The 26,932-nt window shown below is 43.9% G+C and overlaps 1 protein-coding gene across 1 annotated transcript; it reads right to left on the minus strand.

Annotated features, from left to right (window-relative positions):
* Positions 1-82: 82 nt before the first annotated feature.
* On the minus strand, positions 83-25,720 carry LOC150061342 (retinal-specific phospholipid-transporting ATPase ABCA4-like). The gene is made up of 6 exons (XM_090333927.1): positions 25,601-25,720; positions 20,428-20,625; positions 4,265-4,354; positions 1,644-1,884; positions 339-478; positions 83-154 (listed from the first exon to the last, which is right to left on the minus strand). Exons 1-6 carry the CDS (start codon positions 25,718-25,720, stop codon positions 83-85), a joined length of 861 nt encoding a protein of 286 aa, XP_090190053.1.
* Between the last annotated feature and the right edge of the window lie 1,212 nt (positions 25,721-26,932).

A 26,932-nucleotide genomic window follows, 5' to 3' on the forward strand; every position in this document is an offset into this window, starting at 1 on the left:
ATCTTTGTTCCAGGAAGCTAAGATTCAGAGAACTGTGAACCCTTCTATGAGGGATGTAATTCAGGCAGTGGGAAAGAAAATCTCATTGTCGAGTGCTGTAGGGAGGGAGAGAGGGCCAGGGCAGGGGCGGTAGAGCAAAGCATTCCAGCGATGGCTGCGGATGGGGGAGGAAACGCAAGAGTCCATTTAGCAGAAAAACAAACAGCAGACTCACTGCCAAGGGAGCAGATTCAGACTCTTTTTGTCTCTATCTCTGTCACAGTGTCTGTCTGTCTCTTTCTCCCCCTCACCTGGGAGTTACAAGGTCTAAGGGACAAGACCTCTAGGATCTTTCTTACATTCTTCAGTATCCTTCGCACTGCAGGGGAGTCAGGAGTGAAAAGGATTTTTCCCATAAGCAAAGGCTTTGCTGCTCTCCAGGCTATTTTCGTTAAAGGGTTTGACTCCAGGTTCTGGATCAATGCGTTACAAAAGGAGGCTGCAGAGAGAAAGGATAGATTTTTTTAGAAAATTCCCTGTTGATCATCCTTGATCGTAGTTATTAGTGTCCCAAATCATGTGCCTCATTCTCATTTAACCCCATGCTGCAGGATTTAACAATAACCTAAATTACCAGGCTGGACCTCAGCAGTGACAAGCTCATAGTTGGCAGCAAGATGCCACAGTCCCTCTTGATAATGGCCTCAGCAGAGGGATAAAGAATGGGACTCCCTTGTAGTTTACTCTGCTCTAGAAGGAGATAGTAGCTTGCCTGAAAGCCCAGATAAAGCTGTCTCTTGCAATCTCAACTTTAGCCTCAATAATTTCATTTCCTTTAGCTGTTTGTCTTTTCTGTATGTATAGCTATCTCAGAACAGCTTCTTATGGCATGCTTCTTTGCCATTTTTAACGGGAGAGTTACCCAGTTGTATTTCTTCTCCATTCCAACTTGCAATGGGCTCACTAGAGCAGGCCAAAAAAAAAAATGTTTAAAGTAGAAAAGATGACCTGCCAGGGAAAGGCCATTTGGCCTGCACTTCAGTGCCACACACACAAATTTTCATTGTGCTGTATTTGTAAGAAAACAAAACAAAAACATAACTGTCTCCCAGCCCTGTTGACTTGCCAGGACCTTTCTGACCTGAGCTTGGCTTGGCCCTCTGGACCTCTTCCTCGTTTATCATACTTCTCTTCCTCTAGAACTTAACCCCAGTTCAATGGCATCAGTGGGAAATGGCCTATCTGCTCCTCTTCCGAGTGGGCTCAGGACTTTCCATGGCGCACATCCAGAATGTTGTTTGTTTGCCAGTCCTGGGCCTTGAACTCAGGACCTGTACACTGTCCTTGAGCTTTCTCAAGGCTAGAGCTCTACCACTTGAGCCACAAAACCACTTCTGGCTTTTCTATGTATGTGCTATTGAGGAATAGAACCTGGATCTTTTGTGCATGCTAGGCAAGCACCCTACCACTATGCCAAACTCTCAGCCCATCCAGAATGTTTTATGAGTCCTGCTCTCTACCAGGGCAAGTGGCAAAGTCCCTTTCCCTGGGGACCACTCACTCAGCAAGGTCAACAACCTCAGTAAAGGTTTCAGCGGGAGAATCCACCTGCCCTACTCACCAATACTGGAGGGTGGACTGTCCTTAGAACTCTGAGAACTTACTTGTTCTTTTGTCATAGGAATAAACAGGGTCTTTCCTTGTGGAGTCAATTCCCAGGAAGGCCTTGTAGTTATTGTCTTCATACCAGTTGAAGGAGAACACACGAGAGCCCCCTCCCTCGGGGTACCCACATAGGAGGTCAGGCAAGATGTCCAGTAACTGGGTGACAGTGGCAGGGCCGCTTTTCTGCAGGAGAGGTCTCATTGCCCACAGCAAGTCTTGAACACTTGGCCGATGGATGAACTTGGTAAAGGAAAAGCTTTGGATTAGTTTAGGTTATTAAAAAAAAAAACAAAACATTTTTTCCCAATGTTGGGAATTGAACCTAGCTTGCATAGGTTAGGTAAGTGCTCTACCACTGAGCTATATTCCTAAGCTTTTAGGTGACCTTAAAGCAGCTAGAATTAAGGGTTCCATATATTTGACTTCCATATTTTAAAGAAACCACTCACACTAAAACTTCATAATCTGCAAAGCCAATCCTACTCAGGGACTAAGAGAAAATCACATAAAATCAAAGAGGGAACCCCTGGAGCATTTTAGTATCTCCTTTCTGTTATTTAAATTTCTGGAGAATACACATTCTTAGGGAAATTCAAATATTTCACTTAAGTCAGTTCCTGGGTTTTGCTATCCCCTCAAAATGGGGACACTGTGGGGAGGGGTGGGGAGGGAGGAAAAATCTGGGAAATAAAATGATGGGGAAATGGCTCTGTTCTAGAAAGAGAAAGCCAGGGAAAATTTCTTTGGTTAAATAGTTTCAAATTTGCCTTGCTATATTTGGAATAATTACCTCCTTATTAGCTTAATTTTATCAGGTGTGAACTCTTCATTTGCCTGGAATTTGTGGGGAGTGTGTGTGTGTGTGTGTGTGTGTGTGTGTGTGTATGTGTGTGTGAATTTCTGTGTATTTCAAGGCCCAAGCAAACAGAGAAAGGATGAAGTCTCCAACACTGTAAATTCTCAGCTAACTAAGGAGCTTGTTCCTCTCCACAGCGTTATGACCTTCATGACCTTGCCCATCATTCTCTGTGATGCTGGAAACACGTTGAGAAACACTAACCAGTGGGGCCAGTACCTTGGCTCCCATGAAGCCATTTGGCTTTTAGGGGAATATGAAATATAAAAGCAGTATGGCTTTTATACCCTAAGCATACCTTATTACTCACGTTCAATGGCACTTGGGAATTAAAAAAAAAGAAGGAAGAAAGAACACCATGAGGATTCAACCAGGTGAGACAAAAAAAACCATTCTCCTACTTCAGTAATGGTGTTTCCCCTGCCGTGTACATGTCAACACTTGCCCTCCGAAACTGATGAGCGCTGTGTGGAACCTACAAGGTGAGTCATGCCTATAATCACAGTCTGTGTTAAATATTAAAAGCCAGAATCTCAGATTGTTTCTACCATAGGGACTTTTATGATAGTCTCAGAAGGGGGTTCTTGCCATTATTATGTGATTCATTTAACTGAGGCAATCAGAGATGAAGAAGGAGTGTGTGAGGATTAAATGATCTAATGTCAGTGAATACATACCCAATCTTCCGCTTCAACCTATCTCATGAATGCTTAGATCCACTATCTGGATAGCAGAGGAATCTTCTGGTGCTTCATTAAGAGTGTTTTGTGTCTTGAGGAAGTTTGTACATGTTCTATCAACTTCAACTCTATAAGGGGTTTCTGAACGTTATGAAGAAAAGAAACCTGCTGCAGGTGGTGCAACAGACTCCTTTTGAACTTTATATGTTCTGTGGAGTCAAGTTGTGTAAAATCAGCTATGTGCTTTTCCAAGGTAACTGAGAGGACAATTGCGTTTCACCTTTGATCTCCCTTTCATAATACTTGTCCCATGGAAGAGCAGCTCCCTTCTCCATTGATGTACTTTCCATGGAGGCTGTCACACTATGCCTGTCCATCATTACAGCTCTGTCATCAACAAGCACTTACACTGGAAGGATCATTTACACAACAAAAGGCTTATGAACATATTTTGAAAACAATATAAAAACTAACTGGAGGAGCCAGGTACAAACAGCTCACACCAGCAGTCCTGGCTACTCAGAAGGCTGAGATTGGAGAATTGCTATTTGAAGTCAGACTGGCCAGAAAAGTCTGTAAGAGCCTATATCTTCAATTAATCACCAAAATGCCAGAAGTAGAGCTTTGGCTCAAGTGGTAGAGTGCCATCTTCGGGTGGAAAAAGCTAAGAGACAGTTCGCAGGCCCTGAGTTCAAGCCCCAGTACTAGTACTGGTGTATACACACACACACACACACACACACACACACACACACACACGCACGCACGCGCGTGACAACAACACAAAACTCTCCCTGGGAAAGTGATAAAATCGGTTGATACGGGCAAAGCAGTGAGAATAGCAATTATAAACACCACATATAAACTAAATTTGTAGGAATACATGTTTGTGTATATTTTCAGAACATAAGAATGGACTTCCTCAGTACTGGAAAGTTTTGGATTTGATTTTAAGTCCACTGATGATTTGTGCTATACTATACACATTGCTTATTCCAATTATATTTATTTCTTTATTTTAAGACATGTAGTAAATTTTGTAAAGACACAATTAAATTACAATGCATAGCATCAGGCTACTTACCTCTTGAATTCTAGGTGACATATCAGATAATATTCTCCCCCAAGATCTCAGATTGATACCTTGAGAATTTCTGTCTAGGATGGTAGGAAGCTGTAATTGACGAGAAATAAAATAAAAGTTAAAAAATATATGGGTCAGGTATGATAATGCATGCCTGTAATTCCAGCTGTGTGGGGGGCACAGTAGGAAGACTGAGATATGAGTCAGGCCAAGAGGAAAAAGCAAGAGACACTATCTAAAAAAGTAAAAAAAAAAAGAGTCAGAGGAGGGCATGGTTCAAATGGTAGAGTGCCTGATTTGCACTAAATTAATCCCCCCAACAGTACCCCCCATATATATATATATATATATATATATATATATATATATATATATATGGAAAGAGAGAGGGAGAGTGCTCTATAGCGTCTTTATGCTTTCTGCTTGCAACACTTTTTCTGCAAGATTCTTTTCAGAAAAAAATTCTTCTCCCTAACTGAGAAAAATCAAAAGCTCTTATTTTCAAGTAGTCCTGCTGAGCTAGTCAGTCACAAATAATTTCATGATGACATTAGATAGATGATAGTGATTCTGATTTCTTGGGTTAGCAAACACCAAAAAAAGATTCCTGGAAGATGAAAAGCAGCAGAGCTGGCTGAGTGTAAAGGAGGATGCTGGGAAGGGTTCCAACTGCTTCCTTTGGGCTTTCTAGACCCCGCTAGGCTCAAGACTCTTCCCCTTGCTGCCATTTTCAGGCTGGCTGCCTCTCTTCCTATGTTCGTAATTACTTCCTCATGGAAGATTCCACCAGCTCCATCACTTTTCCATCTTGAAGCTACTGTTGCCCAGAGTCAGAACTTTCCTTGTCAGCTCTCCAGTTGAGAGCAGGGCCTTTGTGAAGTTTGCTCATCATGCATTTACGAAAATCAAATTCAAGTCTAGATTCATGTTTTTCTTCATAGTTCCAAAACTAATTGAATTACTGATATCCTATAAGCATCTTTTAAGACTGAACTCCAAGGAGTGTGTGTGTGTGTGTGTGTGTGTGTGTGTGTGTGTGTGTGTGTTCCAGGACATAAACTCAGGGCCTGGGCACTGTTCCTGAGCTTCTTTTAAAAGCTCAAGGCTAGCACTCTATTGAGCCATAACTCCACTATTGGCTTTTGGGTAGTTTCTTGAGGTAAGAGTCTCGTGGGCTTTCTTGCCCAGGCTGTCTTTGAACAACTCAGATCTCAGCCTCCTCAGTAGCTGGGATTACAGGGATGAGCCACTGGCACCAGACTTGAGTTCTAAGCTTTGAAGACAGTGGCTTTCAAAATCAACCTGGCATTTACCTTTGGACTTGGAATTTTCATTCAAATATTTGTGGAGCACAAGCAGTGGATTTGCTAGTATGGTTCTTGTGAGTGATGCTGCACTGGCCCAGCTCTCAGGAAAGCTGAGGAGCAGATGGAATTAGGCATTGATCAGCGAGGCTTGTAGTCCTTTCTCCTTTGCCTAATCTATTCCTTTCTTTTTTTTGTGGGTCACGGGGCTTGAACTCACTCTGGGAGTTGTCTCTGAACTCTCCAGCTACCACCGAACCCTTGAGTCAAGCCCCACTTCCCATTTTCTAGAGTTTATTTGGAGATAAGAGTCTCAAGTCCTTTTTTGTGCCTGGGTTGGCTTTAAACCTTGATCCTCAGATCTCAGCCTTCTGAGTAGCTAGGATTAGAGGCATGAGCCATAGCGCCCAGCTCATTCAAGTCTTAGTCTAACATGAGTATCTGTGTGAAAGGGAGTTGTCCCCCAGGTAGAGCTACATGGGCCTTTTTGCTTGACCTCACTGTTAGGTTTCCTGCGGGTATCTTGTTTATTTCCTTCCTTGCCTTCCACCAATGGGGCTTGCATTTATTGATATGTCATCTTTCTCTTTTGCCCCATATCTATAGGAGCTATATCTTTGTGCTAAGCTCACAAAGACTCAGAAAGACATCTGATAAATAAGAGAATGCTCTTACCATAGCAACAAACAGATGAATCACAGTTATTTACATACTTGATCCTCTGTGGAATGTTATACTCATTATGGGCAAGGATTTTACATTCATAATTTTTTTTGCCAGTCCTGGGACTTGAACTTAAGGCCTGAGCACTGTCCTTGGGCTTTTTCAAGGCTAGTGCTCTACCAGTTGAGCCACAGTAGCACTTCCAGCTTTTTCTATGAATGTGGTACTGAGGAATCGAACCTGGGTCTTCATGCATGCTAGGCAAGCATTCTACCATAGATTAAACTCCTGGTCCAGCAGTCATAATTTTTGTATCACATAAAATTTTTATCCATTGAGGAAGGGGAATGGGGACAAAAAACATGAGAAGGGGTATCAGTGTGTGAGAAGTATGCATCTACTACCTGATGAATGTAACTGTAGCCCCTCTATAAATTATCTGACAATAAAAGAGAACTGTTATAAAAGAATTTTTATTCATTGCATTTTTCAGTAGCTGCTCAGGATACTTGGGAAGCCTCAACTCTAGGTGCTAGGAGGTGAAATAAAGGTTGTTTCAGAGATTATATAATTCTTAATGTCCAGTTGGAAAACCCTGTGAAACACAAGTCTGCTTTTAAGTTGCCTTAAAAACAAAAAACAAAAAAACAAAACAAAACCCTGCACTGGGTGCTGGTGGCTCCTCAGTAGGCTGAGATCTGAGGATTACAGTTCAAAGCCAGCCCAGGCACTAAAGACCATGAGACTCTTATCTCTAATTAACCACCAGAACACTGGAAGTAGGGCTGTGGCTCAAGTGGTAGAGCACTAGACTTGAGCTGAAAAGCTCAGGGACAACACCCTGGCCCTGAGTTCAAGTCCCAGGACTGACTGCCCTCCCCCCCCCAAAAAAAAACCCTCTAAATAAATTTTAGCTTTCCATTTTGTAATATTCTCTCATACATAACGGGGCCGGGAGTTTGGCCTAGTGGTAGAGTGCTTGCCTAACATGCATGAAGACCCAGAATCAATTTCTCGGTACCATATACATAGAAAAAGCCGGAAAAAAATTTCATACCACCATCAATTAAAAATCACAGGGCAATGGTTCAAGTAATACAGAGCCTGCCAAGGACTCGCTAGTGGAAGATCAGCAGTTCAAATCACGGTACTGCAAAAACTAAAAGAAGAAAGAAAGAAAGAGATGCCGTGGAGCAGTAATGACCTCCTGAAAGCTCGTAATCACTCATTTTAATAATTTGATAGTTCAATTTATGTTCAAGTAGTTCTGAATCAGAGAGAGAACATTCTGGCCTTTGTTCCCCTCATCCCCATGGAATCCAGGACCTCACAAGTGTTAGGGAAGCTAACAGCGAGGTACTTCCTTTCTTCTTATTCTTTTTTTTATTTTTTATTTTTTGCCAGTCCTGGGCTTGAGCTCAGGGCCTGAACACTGTCCTTGGACTTTCTCAAGGCTAGAGCTCTACCACTTGAGCCTCAGCACAACTTCCGGCTTTTTTCTATGTATGTGGTACCGAGGAATCAAACCCGGGTCTTCATGCATGCTAGGCAAGCACTTGAACCACTAGGCCAAACTCCCGGCCCCTCTTCTTAATCTTAAGATGACAAGTAATAACCACTTGCACGAAGCTCTCACTGAAATCAGTTCTACCCGAATGCAAGTGTAATCATTAGTATAATTTTGATGTGGGTCCTTCCAGAAGCATCAAGCTTTTAATTAAAAATGTTTTCCCCTGGTTGACAATTACACATTTCCATCGCAGTTCTAAATAAACCCCACAAGCTCATCTGTTAGGGCTTGTAGAATATCTAGCCTAGGTGGTGCTCTCGAAAGGAGAGTTTGTGTGAAGAATATGGAGTTCCTACACTGTCTTAGTCCATTCTGGCTACTATAGTAGAATGGATAGCTTATAAAGAGTGGAAATTTATTCCTCATAGTTCTAGTGGCTAGGAAATCCAAGATGAAAGCTCTGGGAGGTTCGGGATTAGGTAAGAGTCTCTTTCCTGCTCCTGGAGAGTGTTATGTTTCTTATCTTTTTTTTTTTTTCCTCCAGTCCTGGGGACTGAACTCAGGGCCTGAGCACTGTCCTTGGGCTTTCCTCAAGGCTGTGCTCTACCTCTTGAGCCACAGCACCATTTCTGGCATTTTTTTTTCTTTTATTGCCAGTCTTGGGCTTGAGCTCAGGGCCTGAGCACTGTCCTTGGACTTTCTCAAGGCTAGAGCTCTACCACTTGAGCCTCAGCACCACTTCCGGCTTTTTTCTATGTATGTGGTACTAAGGAATCAAACCCAGGTCTTTGTGCATGCTAGGCAAGCACTCTACCACTAGGCCAAACTTTCGGCCCCTCGTTTCTTATCTTTATGTGATAGAAGAGGTAACCTGGCTTGCTGGTATCTTCCTAGGAGTTCTAATCTCAATCATGACCTGTTCGTCTCTTGTTGGCCTTTAGGAGTTATCATCATAGGGAAGAAAATTTCAACCTAAGAGCCCTGGGAAGACACATTCATACCATAGCAAGCACTTGTGTTTTCATCACTCTATTACTTAAGGTTTCTACAAACACACACACACACACACACACACACACACACACACACACACACACACACGTGCATGTGCATGCATGCATCCACCAATAACCAGAAACATAAGAAACACTGCAAGGATAAGACACTGATTTACCAGTTCCCTTCTGCTGAGAAGTTCTACTGGATATTTTGTGTGTATCTTTTGAGACCTCTGCTTCTCTCTGTACTTTTGGTTGCATACTTTTTCTCCCTTTACCTCACAACATTGTTCTTTTCTGTTTTACTCGGCTCCTTCTCTGCCTTTCTCATGAGCTTTGCTGCCTCCTCTGCCTTTCCCTGATTGCCGAGGTCGAGTCTGCATCTTCTTTCTCTCTTACATCACATGCTCTTCACTTTTTGTTCCAGTACTGGGGCTTGAACTCAAGGCCTTGAGCTCTGCCTTGGCTTTTTCATTCAAGACAGCTGTTCTATCACTTGAGCCATACCCCTACTGTCTTCTGGAATGCTATCTTTTCTAATTTTCATTTAATCTTCTATCTCTTTGTTGATAACTGCTACACTTGACAAAGATTTATTTCAGCTCATTGTGTCAGAGATTTCAGTCCACAGTCCTTGGTTTCTTTGATTCTAGGTCCATGAAAAGGCAGAATACCATGGTGGCAGGGGTATGTGGAAGAGATTCTTCACTTCATGGTGGACAGGAAGTAGAGAGGTAGAAAGCAGGGAAAGGACCGGGGCAAGCTATAACCTTCAAAGGCATGACTTCATTGACCTACTTTGTCAACTAGATCCTACCTCCTGTAATTTCCAGAACTTCCCAAAATAGTATTCAACATGTGAGACTGTGGAGGAACGATCAGATTCAAATCACAACACCATTCTATGGTCCTGATCTCCAGCTTGAGGGTCGAGGAACTGGTGCTGCATATGGAATGCACGGCACATGTGTCCTACAGGAGGCGGCCAGGAGTTTGGCCTAGTGGTAGTGTGCTTGCCTAGCATGCACAAAGGCCTGGGTTTGATTTCTCCGTACCACATATGTAGAAAAAAAAGCCAGAAGTGGTGCTGAAGCTCAAGTGCTGGAGCTCTAGCCTTGAGAAAGTCTAAAGACAGGGCTCAGGCCCTGAGCTCAAGCCCAGGACTGGCAAAAAAAAAAAAAAATGTCAGGAGGAAGCTAGAATCAATGACCAGAGTTTGTAGCTGTGCGGAAGAAACAACCAGGTCCTACAGAATGAAAAAGAATGAAGGAATTTTCCCATTCATGTATCCCAAGATATTAGACATCAAGTAAATCAGTCAGAAGTGAGAACACTTGAGTTTCTTTCTTCTCTGAGTTTGTCACCTCTCTTCCTCACTGGACTATGGTTTTGAGATAGTCTAAGGCTGTGTTTCACCCACATGGACATCTTCTCTCCATCCTGTCCTTTATAGGTAGGCATACCCGGGCCCTGAACTTGCAGGGCACTCTGACTTTGAAGCTGCATTCCATGTTTATGCCAGTCTATTGGAAAGCACTATCGTCTCTATTCACTCTACATCTAGCCACATATGTCTGCATATTGGATTTTAATGCTTTCAACTTTGTCTTTGAAATCATTTGGCTTTGACTAACTCATTTCATGAAAAATATGATATGAGTTCTGGACACCTATTTTGAATATTTAGGATTACATGTAAAATGGGAAATGTGGTGAATAAACTGGACTTGAAATTTTACATTTAGGAATACTGAATTTCACAATGAATTCAATTAACATGATTTTCCTTCAATATGTAATTTCATGTCTTTTTAGTTTTAAGCCTAAAACTTTCTTTGTATTTTGGGATTAATTTTTTTCACTTCAAGTGGTAAGTCTTTCTGTAGGTTCTTTACAACTGTGGTCTTTATCTTGTTAGGGACTAAGGGATGAAGCAGGCGACCCATCTCACCACCTCCCATCCTCAGTCCACCCTAATGGGCAAGTATCAACTCACCCTAAACCATCTCACCTCACCACTGCAGAAAGCCTTCAACTCATTCCTTCTCTCTTCTCTAGGGCTTAGGCATCCTTCTAGCTGTTCCCTTTATCCATTCTAGACACATTCATCATACTTACATTTGCCTTTGCAAATATATCTGCGTTGCTCCTAGATTACAAACTTATTAAGCAGAAGGGCAGGCTTAATTTTATTTTCGGAACATCTCCACAGTAGGCAATCAATGGATATGTGTTGAATAAGAACATTATAATCCTGGATTACATTACTGTAACTCCTTTGTACATCATCTTTATAATAACAATAAAAATTAAACTAAAAATTAGAACGACAACAAAAAAGAATATCATAATCTAGTAGAAGAAAGACTGAGTCTCTTGGGGTCTCAGGAGCCAGGAGCGGTGGTGTGTCTGTTAGGCACAATGGGAACTTACATAGAGCAAGTGGGCAGCTCTAACTAGGGACACTTGATGACGAAAGTGACACTTGAGCTGATGCTTGCAAGAAGACCAGCCGATGATTGTGAGGCCTAGCACAGTGTCTATGGACAGAAGGGTAGGGCCAGGAATTCCAGGTGGAGACAGGAATGCCAGGAGAGTCAGCAAGAGAGTGAGACCAGAGCGATAGCCAGATAAGAACGTCAGGAATCTAGGGGAGAGGGAACAGGATGACATAGCTTGAGATACATCTCTGTGTCTGGCTAACACTTTCCTTTTAATCTGCTAACAATTTCATAATATTCATCAATCAGACAGGTGCTTGGCACTCTAGTTGCATTTTCCTTTATAGTTCTTCTGTTAAAAATAAAAATGATAAATAAGGAGGCTTGTACTCACATTTTCATTTGCCACATTACATCTCTGAACAGTGCTGGTCTCCAAGGAACCTCCCATCTGTATCTGTTTGCCAGTTATCTGACTAACTTTGAGGTAAACTATAAAACAATTGTCCTAAGGCTCTCTTCTTCTTGTAGTTTCTACCTTTATTATCTATTTGAATGGATAGGAATTGTTCTTGCCAAAAGAATCAGAAGAGGCTTTAATTTTGTTTGAATGGAAATGTGGAAATACTTCTGAGCATAAGGTCATAGACCAAAATGGCAACATGTATCCTCCTCATCAACACACGCACACACACACACACACACACACACACACACACACACACACACCAGATCCATAAACCAACCACCAACAAGTTATCTTAACTTCTTAAATTACACTTTCATGTCATCCTTGTGTCCAGTACAGCCAACTCAAAGTCCAAGTCTAATTAGATCTCTTGAAGGAAGATTGGATATACAAGAGAGCTTCACCAAAGATACTCAGTGAATCACGTTTGCTTTTTAACAACCTCAAAACCTTGATCTTGCACTTAAGAAATTGATACAAGGTAGCTAAAGGATTTTGGCTTCAAGAGGCCTTGATTTGAGTACTTTGGGGACCAAAAAAAATGCTCTTTCCTTTGAGATTGTGCAATATTTTATAACCTAAGCAGAAAAAAAACCACATCAGCCCCTAAAAAAAAAATCTTGAGTATTTGCTGATGCCTTAGACTCAATGAGTTCATTGAACAGCTGCCAATCTATCAGCACATGAAAGAGGAATCTTATGAGTTAAGTGTTTTGTTTATATTATGTTCTCTGATTCAAAAGAGGCAATCTGGGAGTGAAGGCTCAGTGCCAGCAGCACTGGGGAGAAACAAAACCGAATCAAATAATAGAGAGTATGACTTAATTTTGAAGTCGAAGATATACCTAATGCAAAGATCATTGGATAGCCTCAGGCTCAAAATTTTAGTATCAGTACGGTCTATAGGAGCAGGTAGAAGCTTCTGGAATCAGAATAAGGGTCAGAAGGGCTGAATGGCTATCCTGGAAGTACCCAGGGCAGAGGTGAAGAGTAGATGAGGATGGGGGCGGGGGCAGACAGCACTGAGTTGCAGGTTCACCTCTGGGCTGCAGTACAGGAAGCCCAGATTTATCCGGAGGGAAGTTGTTGCTGGGCGACTGGGGGAATGTGGATTTGAAGCCTGTTTGTTGCAACCTGACAGTTGTTAAGCATCAAATGAAAAGAGAGGAAGCTGCTTTGGAGGAGGGGGCGAGCAGGAGCGGCGCCTGCATACTAGGAAATGCGTCACGAGGGGAGAATTCAGAGTCAGTCACAGGGGTGGGGGGCATGCCAAGCTGTCTCTACTGGGACAGGTCCCCGTGACATGCAGTCTCCCCACAGTGGGGGAATAGCATCTGAACCACAGAGTAGGCTCTTGAATATGTGAACAGACAGGTTATGAGACTCCCTTGGCTCTGAAACTAGGCCTTTTTCCCTCTCTGGTGATTTCCATCCTGAGGAGAGCAGGATGAATCTAGGAGTAGTGTCACTTTGTGACACAGACCTCCTCTAGTCTGAAGGGTCTGAGGAAGGAGCAAAAGGGTCACTGCAGAGAGGGTGCCTTCTTGCTTTTAGGAAGAGTAAAATGCTTTGGGTTTCCAAGTGTTTCCCTATTTTTTCTCTAATGTGAGTTTCTCTCCATTCCATGAGCTGTATAGTATCATCTTGACTTTGCTGATAGGAGACATGGGGTCCCCTTTAAAGGAGAGTAAGCTGGGTGCCAACCTAGAGTCAGGACTTGGTCTTCTGGTCATTAAGAGATGCTTGTGGGCTGGGACTCTGGCATAGTGGTAAAGAGCTTGGCTAGCATTCATGAAGCCCATGGTTCGATTCCTCGGTATCACATACACAGAAAAGGTGGAAATGGTGCTGTGCTTCAAGTGGTAGAGTACTAGCCTTGAGGAAATCCCAAGGTCACACCTTGAGTTTAAACCCCAGGACTGGAAAAAAAATGCTTTTAGGGGCTGGAAGTTTGGCCTAGTTGTAAGAGTGCTTGCATAGCACACATGAAGACCTGGGTTCAATTCCTCCATACTACATACATAGAAGTGGTGCTGTGGCTCAAATGGTAGAGCTCTAGCCTTGAAAAAGCCCAGGGACAGTGCTCAGGCCCTGAGTTCAAGCCCCAGGACTGGCAGAAAAACAAAAAGTGGAAGAAAAGATGCTTGTATACCCCACTGGGTGATTTCAGAATCTGCTCCTTTCAATGTTGGTCAAATTCCATCCTTGAGAGGATACTGATGACAGAATAAAGATAGATTAAGAGGAATCTGTATCTAGCTGAGGCTTGGGAAAAGGACATGCATTAATATTAGGTAGGCAAAAATTGGAATAAGAAAGCTATTGATTGACCTGAGGCCTGACTCCATGAGTAACCATTCTCTGTATATCTGTGGGAAAAGGTTGAAGCTTCTCAAAAGTGATTCAAATCCATTAAAAATAATAATAATAAAGTTAAGAGTACTGTTCTGTAGATTGAGAAACATCAGGCACCAAAATCCTTCTATAATCCAATTTATACTAGACAGCTCAATCATTCCGATCCAGTAAAGGCTAAGACCTCAGGACCTTGCATCCTAAGTAGAAGCCTTCCCAGGGACCTGCTCCTAACCAACCTCATTATGGTTTCACCTTTCACCTCTCAGTAATTCTCCATTGTTGAAACTATAAAACAAATATCTAGTCTGCTGGGAAAACAGGCCCTGCCTTTTTGTACATGTTGAACTTCAAAGAAATCAGGGCACATGCTGGGTGTGGTGGTTCACACCTGTAATCTCAGCCATGTGGAAGATGGAGATAGGAATATCCAAATTGAGCTTCTCACATGGTTGCTCTGAGCAAAGTGAGATGATCCTATCTGAAAAACAGACTAAATCAAAAAGGGTGAGGAGCATGGTTCAAGTGGTAGAGTGCCTGCCTAGAGAAGGGGTAAGGCCCTGAATTCAACTCTCAAGTGATAAATCCTGGTGTGACATTTAAATAAACTTAGTATATACTAAAGAACACTGAGGGCCTGAGCACTGTCCTTGGGCTTTCTCAAGGCTTGAGTTCTACCACTTGAGCCTCAGCACCACTTCTGGCTTTTTCTATGTATGTGGTACCAAGGAATCAAACCTGGGTCACTGTGCATGCTAGGCAAGCACTCTACCACTAGGCCAAACTCCCATCCCCTTTTAGTTCTTCTTTATTGAAATCCATTATCCAAAGGAAATGTCGATTACAATAGACACCGAATGTAACGTCTGTAATCAAATACACTCGCTCTGGCTTAATGACTTTTAAAACTTTCTGTTTTCTGGATAAGTTGTATTTCTGTTGCTCCCTGGTGCTGCTAGCATTTTGGTTCACTCCTTTTTCTTCCCTCTCAAAGTCTTTACGCAGAAGTAGGAGAAAATGAACAAGGTAGAAATTCAGGAATCAGAAGAGGAAATCATGACATTAAATCACTCATGGGGATACTATTGTAAAACACAGGAACGCGGGGCTTTCCTGGAGACTTTTGATGCAGCAAGAACATCAAAACACATAGTTGAAACTTAACCAACTGCAGAGACTGAGTAGGGCCAGCCCTCCCCCCCCCTCTTGCTGGGCAGTGGGCAGCCCTCCCCAGTTTCTTCCCAATGACTCAGGAATCCAGGGAGCAGAGCCAGGAATGAAGCAGGACATTGACAGGAGCTGAAGTCAGGACCCCACGACTGGCTCTTTTTCTTCTCTGGAACTCAGTGTTCATCTTGTCCATGTTCACAGGGACAAGAGCTATAATGAAGTCAAGAACAGGAAAAGCCACAGCAGAGTAGAGGCTGAAGCAAGGGCAGAAAGCTGAATCATGCTACACCAGGAGTAGTTCTTTTTTACACAGAGGGAAATGAAGCCCAAAGGCCAGATTTCCTACATGGACAGCCACTGAGAAGGGGAGGGAGGGGGAATCACTCAGATTTCCCAGCAGTATGGCTGGTCTTGGCACTCACTTCAGTTCCCCTGCTGAATTTCCACAAATAAACATTCAGAGCAGAAGGGACAGATTTGCTTCTCAGCAAGATTTCAAAGCTGTGCACCAGAGTGGGAGAGAAAACAGGAAGGATCATAGGGTAAGGCTGGGGGGAGGGAAAGACTGAGGGGGATGGAGGAGGAGGAGGAGGAGAAGGAAGGGAAAGACCGAAGGGATGGAGGAGGTGAGGAGGAAGGGGAGGAAGGCATAGAAGGACACCCGAGCCTAGAGCCAAATCAGCTGGGAAAGCTCCCAGCCCCTCATCCAAACTGACTGACTGACTGACTACTTTTTATGTGGTGTGAACATTTCAGATGGCCCTGGCAGTAATGGTACACTGTCACAGAGGTGAAAATAAGAGGGACTAAAGTACAGCCACCTTGTTTCTTCTTTCCTAGTTCATCTAGGTCACCAATGTGTGTGTGTGTGTGAATGTGTGTGCGCGTGCACGCGTGTCCCCCCTTCCCCCAAGTGCCTATGAGAATGGACAGGGTGGAGTAATCCATGGGTATTGTCTTTGAATTGTTTGAAGATGACAACATTCACTTCTGACCTCCAAGAGACAGAAGAAACACAGCTGGTCTCAGTTGGTGCTAAGCCCCCTCCCTCTCAGTCCTCTCAGCTCTGTGGGTTCCCAGGACTGGAGGCTGAACCCCTAACCCTAGCTCTATCCTCAGAGGGCAGGTGCTGTTCACAGTGGCTTACTACGATTTTCTCCTCTTTTCATTGTTAATGAGAATTCACTTAGCATTTCATAAAACCTTATTTATACACTGGCTACGTGCTCATGAGAAACAACCCAGGAAAAGAGCTGGCCCAGCATTGCCTGGCTGGAGTTAAGGTGGCTGAGAGCCAACCAGCTGCAATAACAGCCAGGCCCAGAAAGGTTGCTCCAGGCTCCTCCCACAAGGGTGGGGGGGGGCGGGGGTCTGCCTAGGGCCATTCTCTTAAAAATACTCCTAAGGTGGGAAGGGAAGCAATTAAACTAAAATCACATCTTAATTCTTGCAATCATTTCAAAAGGTTCATTAGTTACTTTTCTTTGAATGTTTAGCTGTCCTTTCCATTTGTCCAATAGCTAATCATCTTTCTTTCTTTTCTTTTCTTTCTTTCTTTCTTTCTTTCTTTCTTTCTTTCTTTCTTTCTTTCTTTTTTTCTTTCTTTCTTTCTTTCTTTCTTTTTTTGCCAGTCTGGATCTTGAACTTAGGGCCTGAGCACTGTCCTTGGACTTTCTCAAGGCTAGGGCTCTACCACTTGAGCCACAGCACCACTTCCAGTGTTTTCTATGTAAGTGGTACCGAGGAATCAAACCCAGGCCTTCGTACATGCTAGGTAAGCCCTCTACCACTAGGCCAAACTTCTGGCCCTGCTAAGCACATTTCAAGGGTACCAGAAGACGAAGTCAGGGTGTTAAGTCATTGTTTAGCGTCCACATGTCCTGTTTTGGTCAGGAGCACAGTAAAAGTGTGTTAAGCAGGAACAATCCTCCCAAGTGAGGCATTCTTCTCCAGGTGGTTTCAGGTCCACTCTGGTCTCTACTCTTCTCCAGTTTTGGGAAGAGCACAGAAGATGAAAACCTCAGTACAATTATTATGATGTCATCTGCAGAAATATATATATATATATATATATATATATATATATATATATGTGTGTGTGTGTGTTAAACGCTTATGTTCTAGCTCAGAGATTCTTGCTGCTGGCAGGAATATGAAATTATTTAGAAAGTTCCCTAAAACACTGACATGCAGATTAAGAATTCCCAGTAAATGTGGCTTTCAAAGTTCCCTCACCTGGGGGTCAAGAGTTTGCCCCACAACTGGCAAAAAAAAAAAAGTTCCCTCACCTGGTATATTGTATATACATTTGTTTATTTGAAATAGGAAAGGGAAGGAGGGAAAACAAGATGATTGGGAGGGAAATGGGGACAAAAACACTAGAAGGGGTATCAATGTGGGAGAAGTAATGCACCTATTACCTGATGAATGTAACTGTAACTCCTCTATACATTATCCTGGCAATAAAAATAAATTAATAAAAAAATTATACCAGGCTCGGTAGCTCACGCCTGTAATCCTAGCTATCAGGAGGCTGAGATCTGAGGATCAAAGTTCAAAGCCAAACCAGGCGCAAAAGGACCTGAGACTCTTATCTCCAATTAACCCCTAGAAAATGGGAAGTGGGGCTTGGCTCAAGGGTAGGGTGGTAGCCTTGAGCTGAAGAGCTCAGGGACAGGGCCCAGGCCAAGTTCAAGCCCCATGACCCACAAAAAAAAAAATCCCCATTGGATTCAATGTCTAGCAAAGCTTAGTGGCCCCATTTTTCTGGGACAGCAGTGGATAGTATTGGTCTTTCAAAGCTCACTTCTGTGAACTTGTTCATTGTCCTTAGGTCTGAGAATCTGGTAAAGGTAAGAGGCTTAGGGTTTGAGCCTTGAGCTCATCCCCATGGCTGGCCCCTGACAGGCCCCTGATTCATGTGTGAGCGCATAGACACACATGCAGAGATGGCAAGTGGGCACCCTGGGCCCTACTGTGGTCTTTTGGACCCAGTGATGTCAGTGAGAGCAACTGAAAAAAGTTAGCACATTCAGAGCCAAGTCTGGAGTCTTCTCTAAATTGAATCTCCAATGTCTCCCAAAGGCCTGCGTGGTAAAGGCTTGGTCCCTATCACCTCCCATTCCTGGGAGGTGATGCAAGCTTTAAGAGGAAAGGCCTAGCGGGAGGTCTTTAGGTCATTGGGAATGGCAGAGATGGTAGGTTCTACTCCACCTTCCTTCTCTCACTCTCTTTTGTTTACTGGCCAGGGGGTGAGTGGCTTTACTTCACCAGGCTAGGAGGCTGCTTCATCACAGGACCCAAAGTAGTGGAGCCAATCAACCATGGACTTGGACCTCTGAAATTGTGAGCTTTTCCTCTTTGTACATTGCCTCAGGTATTTGTTACAGTAACAGGAAGCTGACAAACACAACGTCTAGTCACTAATGGAAACTTTTTGCCCTGGTGCCCCCTTGTCTAACCACATCCAGGGCTGTCCTTCCAGAATGGACGGTCATATCCCAGGAGGCAAATTTACCACTACTAGCTAAAGTGTCTCAAGAAAGGAAGAAAGTTCTCTTGGTTATGACTGATGAGGATCGCGTGGTGCTTGGCAATCACCTGGCCCTGCTCACAGATTCTTTTCATGCTGCCTCCAGTCAGGGGCCCCAGGGCTCTGTAGCCCAGCCACAATCTCCTGGGCCCGAGAAGAAGGCATCTTTATCACCTTACTTTTCTGTCTGATTCAGAAACAAACCATGAAGTATATCCGAAATCGGGGTCCTTTTATGATTTGGGGCAGAAATGTTTTGACCACAAGGCTTTTAATTCTCTTTGGACCTTGGGAAGCCCTGAGACCTTTTCTGGGGTCCTGGATTCTCAGTGGTGGTGGCATCTCTAGGTTCTGACCCCTCCTACCCACTATGGAGACCCACCCAGATGAGCTGCAGGAAACAGAATCTTCCAAAGGAAAGTCACAGTTTGAAAGGGATTCAGAAAGAACTCTGCCAGCAAGTGTGTGGTCTTGAATTTTGTTTCTTTTTTTTTTTTTTTAAGCCTTCTGCTTTTTTTTTTTTTTTAGTAAAGAGAAGCTTGGAATTGATTTTTCTGGGACTTGAGTCATCTTAAAAACACAAAATACAAATATATTACTACTTCATGACTGACATTCTTCACAATTAAAGAAAACACAATTTAGTGCTAGAAATATTGCATATGCCATCTTCTCTGAAGGACTCCGAGTATTAGTGGAAATGTGGCCTACTGCCACCCCCAGAAAGATCTCTCAATGTAACAGGGAAGGAAGTTGCCACTTTTGACAATCCCATGCAGTCTACTTCCTCTAAACCTCCCTTTCATCCCATCCTTCCAACTAAGGAGGAGCTAGTGTCAGGTCCAAGCAGTCTACCTGAAATGTACTTCTAGAAATAAGAAGGCTGAACTGATTTTTTTTCAGGCTTTCTTGATTTTCAGGCTTTCTGATTTTTTTTTAGACTAGGAAATTTTCATTAATTATTTTTAATATATAGAAATAGGAACACTACAAGTCAAGTTGAGACTGAGAAGGAGGAGGAGAAAGACAAGGAGAAGGAGGAAGAAGTGGAAGAGGAGGAAGGGAGGAAGAGGAAGAAGAGGAGGAGGAGGAAGAGGAGGAGGAGGAAGAAGAGGAGGAGGCAGAGGAGGAGGAAGCAGAGGAGGAGGAGGCAGAGGAGAAGGAGGAAGAGGAGGAGGAGGAAGAAGAGGAGGAGGCAGAGGAGGAGGAAGCAGAGGAGGAGGAGGCAGAGGAGAAGGAGGAGGAGGAGGAGAAGGAGAAGGAGAAAGAGAAGGAGAAGGAGGAGGAGGAGGAGGAGGAGGAGGAGAAGAAGAAGAAGAAGAAGAAGAAGAAGAAGAAGAAGAAGAGAAGAAGAAGAAGAAGAAGAAGAAGAAGAAGAAGAAGAAGAAGAAGAAGAAGAGAAGAAGAAGAAGAAGAAGAAACAACAACAGCAGCAGCACTCAGTCTGTGCTTTGCATAGACTCTTCCCTGTGTCTTTTCCTACCTCTTCTGTCCTCACCCACACCACTGGAGGAGGCTATTGGTTTCATCTCCATACTTGGGGTAAACACTCATATGCCATATCACATACCTAGAGGTGAACCTAATAGCAACCCTCAACCCTGGCCACTATTGTCCTTGGAGCTTCCTTGGGACCTTTCCTGAGCACCAGGCTCAGGGAACCCTGACATCTTGCATGCCCCAGAAATCACCAAGAGGGGAGCAGATAACTCTTCTCTTACCACGCGGAAGAGCTTGAAGAAGTCCACATTGGCATACAGAGTGTCTTCTATCCACTGTAGGGTCCCCTGGGAGAGGGGACACAGGGCGTTGCGTACAGTCTGGGCCCCATGACGCTGACTGAAGATGATGAAGCGCTCCAAGAGGGCCTCACTGCAGGCGATGTCTTTAAGTGCCAGGTCTGGGACTCCATGAGCAAACTGCAGGGAGGAAAGGAGACACTTGTAGGAAAATACCGCCACCCTTCTGCACAATAGTGCCCTTATCCTAACCCATAGAATCTATAAAGATATCCTAGCCTGTGGTACAAGGAATTCAGATGGCAAATTGCTATGAAAGAGGTTGAGAAGGGAGGATCATGGCTTGAGGTCAGTCTGAGCAAAAAGTAAAATGAGACTCTGTCTCATAAGCTACATAATGAAGATAGCATAATGAACTCACCAAACTGGAAAAGAAAATGGAGGTTGAGGGGCGAACTTGTCCAAAATATATTATTCACATCTATGGAATGAACAAAATGAAACCGTCTTGCACTATCAATGCAAGTCAGTAAAAAAGTAAATAAAGCAGCAAACAAACGAACAATAACAAAGCTTGGTATGGTAGTTCATAGCTATAGTCTTAGCTACAAGGAAGGCAAAAATAGGAGAATCTAGGCCTAAAGCCAGCCCCTAAAAAGTACAAGATCTTACCTATACACAATAACAACAAACGAAAGGAAAAAGGGAAAAATAAAATAAAGCAAAAAGGCTGGGGTCATGGGTCAAGTGATAGAGTAGCAAATACAAAACGCTGGAGATCAAACCCCAGTACTGCCAAAAAGGAAAATAAAAAAAAGACTGCAGGTAGGCTGAAGTTGCCAGTTAGCTGACTAAAAATAAGCAGATTATTTAGAATTATCTGGATTAACCTAATAACATCATAAAAGATCTTCGAAAAGTGGGATGAGGAGACAGAAGAAACAACATTAGAGCAATATAATGAAAAAAGGGCTAGATGAGCCATTGCTGGCCTTGAATAGAGAGGAAGCCACCAGCCAAGGAATCTAGGCAGTCTATAGAAGCTGGAAAAAGCAAGAAAATAGATTTCCCTTTTGGATTCCCAATGGGAATGCAGTTCTGCTGACACCTTGACTTCTAGAGTTCTGACCAGAGTCGCAAGATAATAAATACATTCTGTATAGAGCTCGAAGCTATTTATTCCAACAGTAACAGGATCCCCAAACACTCACATACTTTATTGAAGGAAGAGTCTTTAAAAATTTGATGTGTCTTGCCAGGCATTTGTGTCTCATGCCTGTAATCCTAGCTATTTAGGAGTCTAAGATCTGAAGATGGAAATTCAAAGCAGCCTGGGAAACTCTTATCTCCAATTAAGCACCAAAAAATGCTGAAAGTGAGTGTGTGTCTCAAGTGGTAGAGCACTAACTACGAGCAATGAAAGCTTAGGAACAGCACTCAGGCCAAGTTCAAGCCTCAGAACCAGAACAAGCACACAAACAAATCAAACACACAAATGAATCTTGGTAAGTCTCTGCATAAGCTAAAGCACCATCCAGACCTCTCCTGAGGCAGAGGTGGAGAAGTGGGTAGAATGTATTTGTAATGGTCAATGACCCACTTTTTCCCTTTACTCTTACCAAATTTAGCTCCTGGCTGGGAGTTTGGCCTAGTGGTAGAGTGCTTGTCTAGCATACACTAGGATCCAGGTTCGATTCCTCAGTGCCACATACAGAGAAAAACTGGAAGTGGTCCTGTGGCTCAAGTGGTAGAGCACTAGCTTTGAGAAAACCTAAGGACAGTACTCAGGCCCAGGACTGGCAAAAAGAAAAATACCAGATGCCTAGTTAAATTTATACTAAAAAAAAGTGCCAAATAAATTCTTAGTATCTCTCAAATAAAGACAAGGGAAACATAATTGTGCTAATTTTTTGTTGTTGTTCATCTGAAATTCAGAATTAAGTACTCTCAATTAATTACTTAATTAGGGACTATTTTCCCTATTCTGATCTTAAGTATGGGGTAACCCAAACCCCACAATTCCTAGGGTGCTTGTCCCATCATCACACACATGTGATGTGTTGACAGCAGCCTCTGACATTCCAGTGCCTCTAACCAGGTATGCGTGTCCACAGTCTTCCTAGTCTTCCTTCACCTCACTTCTTTCTCCAGGTAAACCTTATCCTCATGTCTAATCCCAGAGGCGGAAACCTTTCAAAGTGGAAGCCATCAACAAATGCACTTTGGATTCCAGAGAAGGTGGATACAGGATAGAGGACAGAGGACAGAGAAAGGGTGAGGTGATGAGAAACTCATAGCTGGCTAGCCAGAAACCTGGGACGTCATGAAAACTCCCACTCACTCAGTGACTTCTCCTCAGCACCTGCTCACTGACTTCCCAGTGTGCTGGGACCACGGTAGTGAATCTCGATAGGCAGATCCCTGGGGCAGGTTTCCTGCCCGCTGAGTGCTTGTCCAGCCTGCTGGAAATCCAGGCATTTAAACAAGAAGAGCTGGTGAAAGTGGCTTGCATTTCTGAGTGTGTACTGTATGATCTCATGCTGAGTGCTTCTCACCTGTATGAATTCTTTCCACCCCCATACATGGTAAGCACTTTAGGATTTCCCTTTATGAAAGTGGAAACAGGGGTGCAGCAATTCACTTGAGGTCACAGTGAAGTGTGCGGTCTTGTTGAGATCTAACCCCAGAGTTTCACTTCACCACTCCCTGTTAACTTGTGTGAGACTGGGGGAGAGGGAGAGGGCTGAACAAAGAGAGGACTCCTTTTCAAGTTGTGTTCAGATGGTAGGCAAAAAGGACCAAGAAGCTGTAGTCTTGATTTTGAAGAAGCAAACTCCTCCTCTGTTTACTGAGGATGATCAGTGGTGCAGAACAGCCGTGGCCACCATGGTGGGAAGTTCTAGTGGCCTGCCCCACTGATAAAGAGTCACCAGGGCCTGATGGGATGATGGTAAGCTGGGCGTGTCTGAGCAGTGAGGGGTGGGGAGGTGCCACATGAATGACCTCTGCAAAACCCAGGAAGCTCTGGGGCTTGCTAATCTCTACAGCATCAGTGGCTCAGAGCCAGCCACACTCCGATAAAGGCACAACCTGGTGACCCCAGCCCCTCAAAAGGCCTCAGCCTTAGTGCCAGAAGCAAAGTGACTTAAGCCCCAAAGGTCATGTCAGTAGGAACTCACAAGAAATTTCCCCTAAATTCCTGACCTTATCTCAATCTTCCTTTTACTAAGAACTGCAAATGTGCACAGCCATGGCCAGTGCTAAACTTTTATGGACTGCAAAGAAAGAGAAGTGGGAAAATGAGCCATTGGAACCAATGACACCTCGCCTCCTGTGGGATAAGAGGGAAGCCAGGCGTGCCAGGCAGCCAGGCTTTCCTCCGGGGTTACCAGGAGCTGACCCCGTTTCCCTCATCATGGCCAGTAAACACTTCAGGATCTAGGCAATTAAAAATTAGTATGGGCCAAATGCTGGTGGCTCATGTCTATAATCTTAGCTACTTAGGATGTTGAAACGGAAATATGAAGATTGTGGTTTGAAGCCAGCCTGGGCAAAACTACCAAAAACAACAACAACAACAAAAACAGAAGTGGTGATGTGGCTCAAGTGCTAGAGTACTAACTTGTGCACAAAAGCTCAGGGACAGTGCTCAGGTCCTGAGTTTGAGCCCCAGGACACACACACACACACACACACACACACACACACACACACACACACACATAGAACAAACAAACTGATATGAAACCAGTGGGCTAGGTTCATATCTTTATCTCCAAATGGCCAGAGGTTTTGCAATTCTCTTTGTGTCTTGGTCATCTCTGAAGCTAGGAGAGGGTTGGTCCTGGACAGAAAGCAAGGAGAAAGGTATCTGGGTGATGCCAATCTTGCATTCTAGTCGTGTTCTACGTACACAAACCCCATGTACTTAGGAGCCTGGGAGATACCAAAGAAGAATAGCAGCTCCTTCATCCAAGTTTTGCTGTTCTTGTTAACACAGACAGCCGGGCCCAAGCCCCAGAGCTTGGGGTTCAGTTGATTTGGGGTGGGTTCTGAGAATTGGCATTTCTAATACATATCCAGAAATCACTGGTGCTGTGAGATTCTGGACTTTGAGTACAAGTCCAGCTTTAATCAGACTGAAGGCAGAAATCAGGGTTAGTAAAAAGAGCTGGATATCTGTCACTCTGAACTCTGATACTTCCTAGCTTTATCTGTGGGCAAAAAAAAAAAAAAATCTTACTCTGTTATCAGACATCTCCCTTTTCCCCATCTGTTTGATCCATTTTAGGATTATTGTGAGGGACAAAGAAAGTAACTGATGTGAAAGTCATATGTTTGTGGTAAAAATGCTCTGTATAAACATAGGAAATTATTAAAATGGAGGAAGTGAATTATGGAAGTGAATTATATAGATCAGAGATAGATCAGGATCATAGATGAAGTAATTTGCCTGGCACCAGGAAGAAAACATCTAGGAAGCAGCAGTGGCTCCTTTTCAGCTTCTATGGCTTCAGGAGGTGAACTCGGCATACAGTGAGGGGGCCCCGCCTCAGGTGCATAGCTGTCTTCAGCTCAGTGAGGGCTGGCGAAGTACACTCTCAGGACAGGCTTCCAGAAACCACTTTAACACATGGCCTGTCCTCGTCCCAGTGGCTCCTGATAACCGAGAAAGACATGACAGTTCCTGCTGCCATTATTACAGCCATCGCTGCCATGGAATGTGAGCACCCTGATCCGGAGACTTCACCTGTTTCCTTCTCACTGTATTCCAGAACATTCTACTGTCCCTGACCGGTTTGAATAGTAAAAGGATAGAGGGCAGCACCCGGGCCCTCCAAGGGAGGTTGAGCCACAGGATTCCAGGATCACTCAGCTTCCTTCCAGTAATGAATGCCTGAGTAGTTCTGAGCATGACAGGAGTGTGTGTGTGTGTGTGTGTGTGTGTGTGTGTGTGTGTGTGTGTGTGTGTTAGAGGGGGGTGCTGCTTTAGTGTTTCTCATCGGGATGACCCTCGGGTGTTTTTCTAAAATAATGGGACATGAGTCATGGATTCTGAATGTGAAGCCAGAGGGAAGAGAGAAAGCCATGTCTCCTTTGCCTATCTCAGGTGCTGTGCTTGCCCCTCTCTCCCCCACCCCCCAGGCCCACTGACCTGTTCCACACGGACTTGGGAGTTGACCAGAAGGTTGGCAACTGAATTGGACAAGCCAATGTTCTTCATAAGAAATAATGTCAGTGTCTCTTCTTCTTTTAAAATATCTCGAATTTGCATTCCTCTTCCTGTATATAAATGAATGTACAGAATTTTGAAGAGATGATCGAACACACACACACACACACACACACAACCAGAATTGACTAGAAACATTTCAGCTTGACTCTCAGGATGTCCCTGCACCTGTGGAGGGCAGGTTCTGACCAGCAGATGTCACCAACACAGTCCTACTGGCATATACTGCTGAAGTAGCTAGGTATACCTGAGTGTGAATAGCAGAGGGTTCAGGTTAGTCTAGGGTGGGCAGAACTTGGGGGGATGGGGTTGCGGGGTTGATGTGGGACAGCGGCTTTCAACAAGGTGGGATGGAAACTGTAGCGGGCAATTTGAGCCCTTCCAGAATATTTGGCCATTGCAGATGTGTTTGGCTGAGCTAGTGGGGGCAGGACTAGTGGTAGAGCCCCGGGTGCAGTTAAACATTTCACAATGCCTGGGACTATTCTCTCTTTCTCCCCCAGGCAAAGAACTATCTGGACCCCAAATGTCCATGGGATTGAGAAACCCAGTCGAGGATTGGAGAAGACCCATGCTGTGTCCACAATGTTATTGAGGATGGGCAAATGATTCTTGGCATTCCTGACATCTCTGCTCAGGCTCCAAGCTCAGGGCACTAACATGCATAAACAGGGACGGGGTTATTAAGGACAAGAAGAGCTTCACAGGAGAAGAAGAGAGCCAAGCGCACTGCGTGGACTTGTCCTGGTTAACCTCAGCCACGTTTTCTCCAGCTTCACCCCAAACCTGTCAGAATCAGGAATTCCTTTTAGAAGGAGACTTTAGGGCTGGAAGTTTGGCCTAGTGGTAGAGTGCTTGCCTAGCATGCACGAAGACCCAGGTTCAATTCCTCGGTACCACATACATAGAAAAAGCCAGAAGTGGTACTGTGGCTCAAGTGATAGAGCACTAACCTTGAGAAAGCCCAAGGAGAGTGCTCAAGCCCTGAGTTCAAGCCCCAGGACTGGCAAAAAAAAAAGAAAAGAAAGAAAAGGAGACTTTAAAGGATGTCTCACAGTTAAGATAGACTTAGGGCAAGAGACTGAGCCATTCCCTGTGTCCATACTCTCACGAAGGGAGGAATGTGAAGCACTTAGCCTTTCTGCCTAACGGTATTGTTTCCATTCCTGACAATATTATTGCTATCCCTCTCAGGGGCTCCCTATCTGCACCTTTCTTCTCAGCCTCTTTCCACAGCCAATGCTCAACCTCATG

The sequence above is a fragment of the Megascapheus bottae genome, chromosome 6, assembly GCF_031878675.1.
Source record: "Megascapheus bottae isolate mThoBot1 chromosome 6, mThoBot2.hap1, whole genome shotgun sequence".
In the NCBI taxonomy this organism is placed as follows: Eukaryota; Metazoa; Chordata; class Mammalia; order Rodentia; family Geomyidae; genus Megascapheus; species Megascapheus bottae.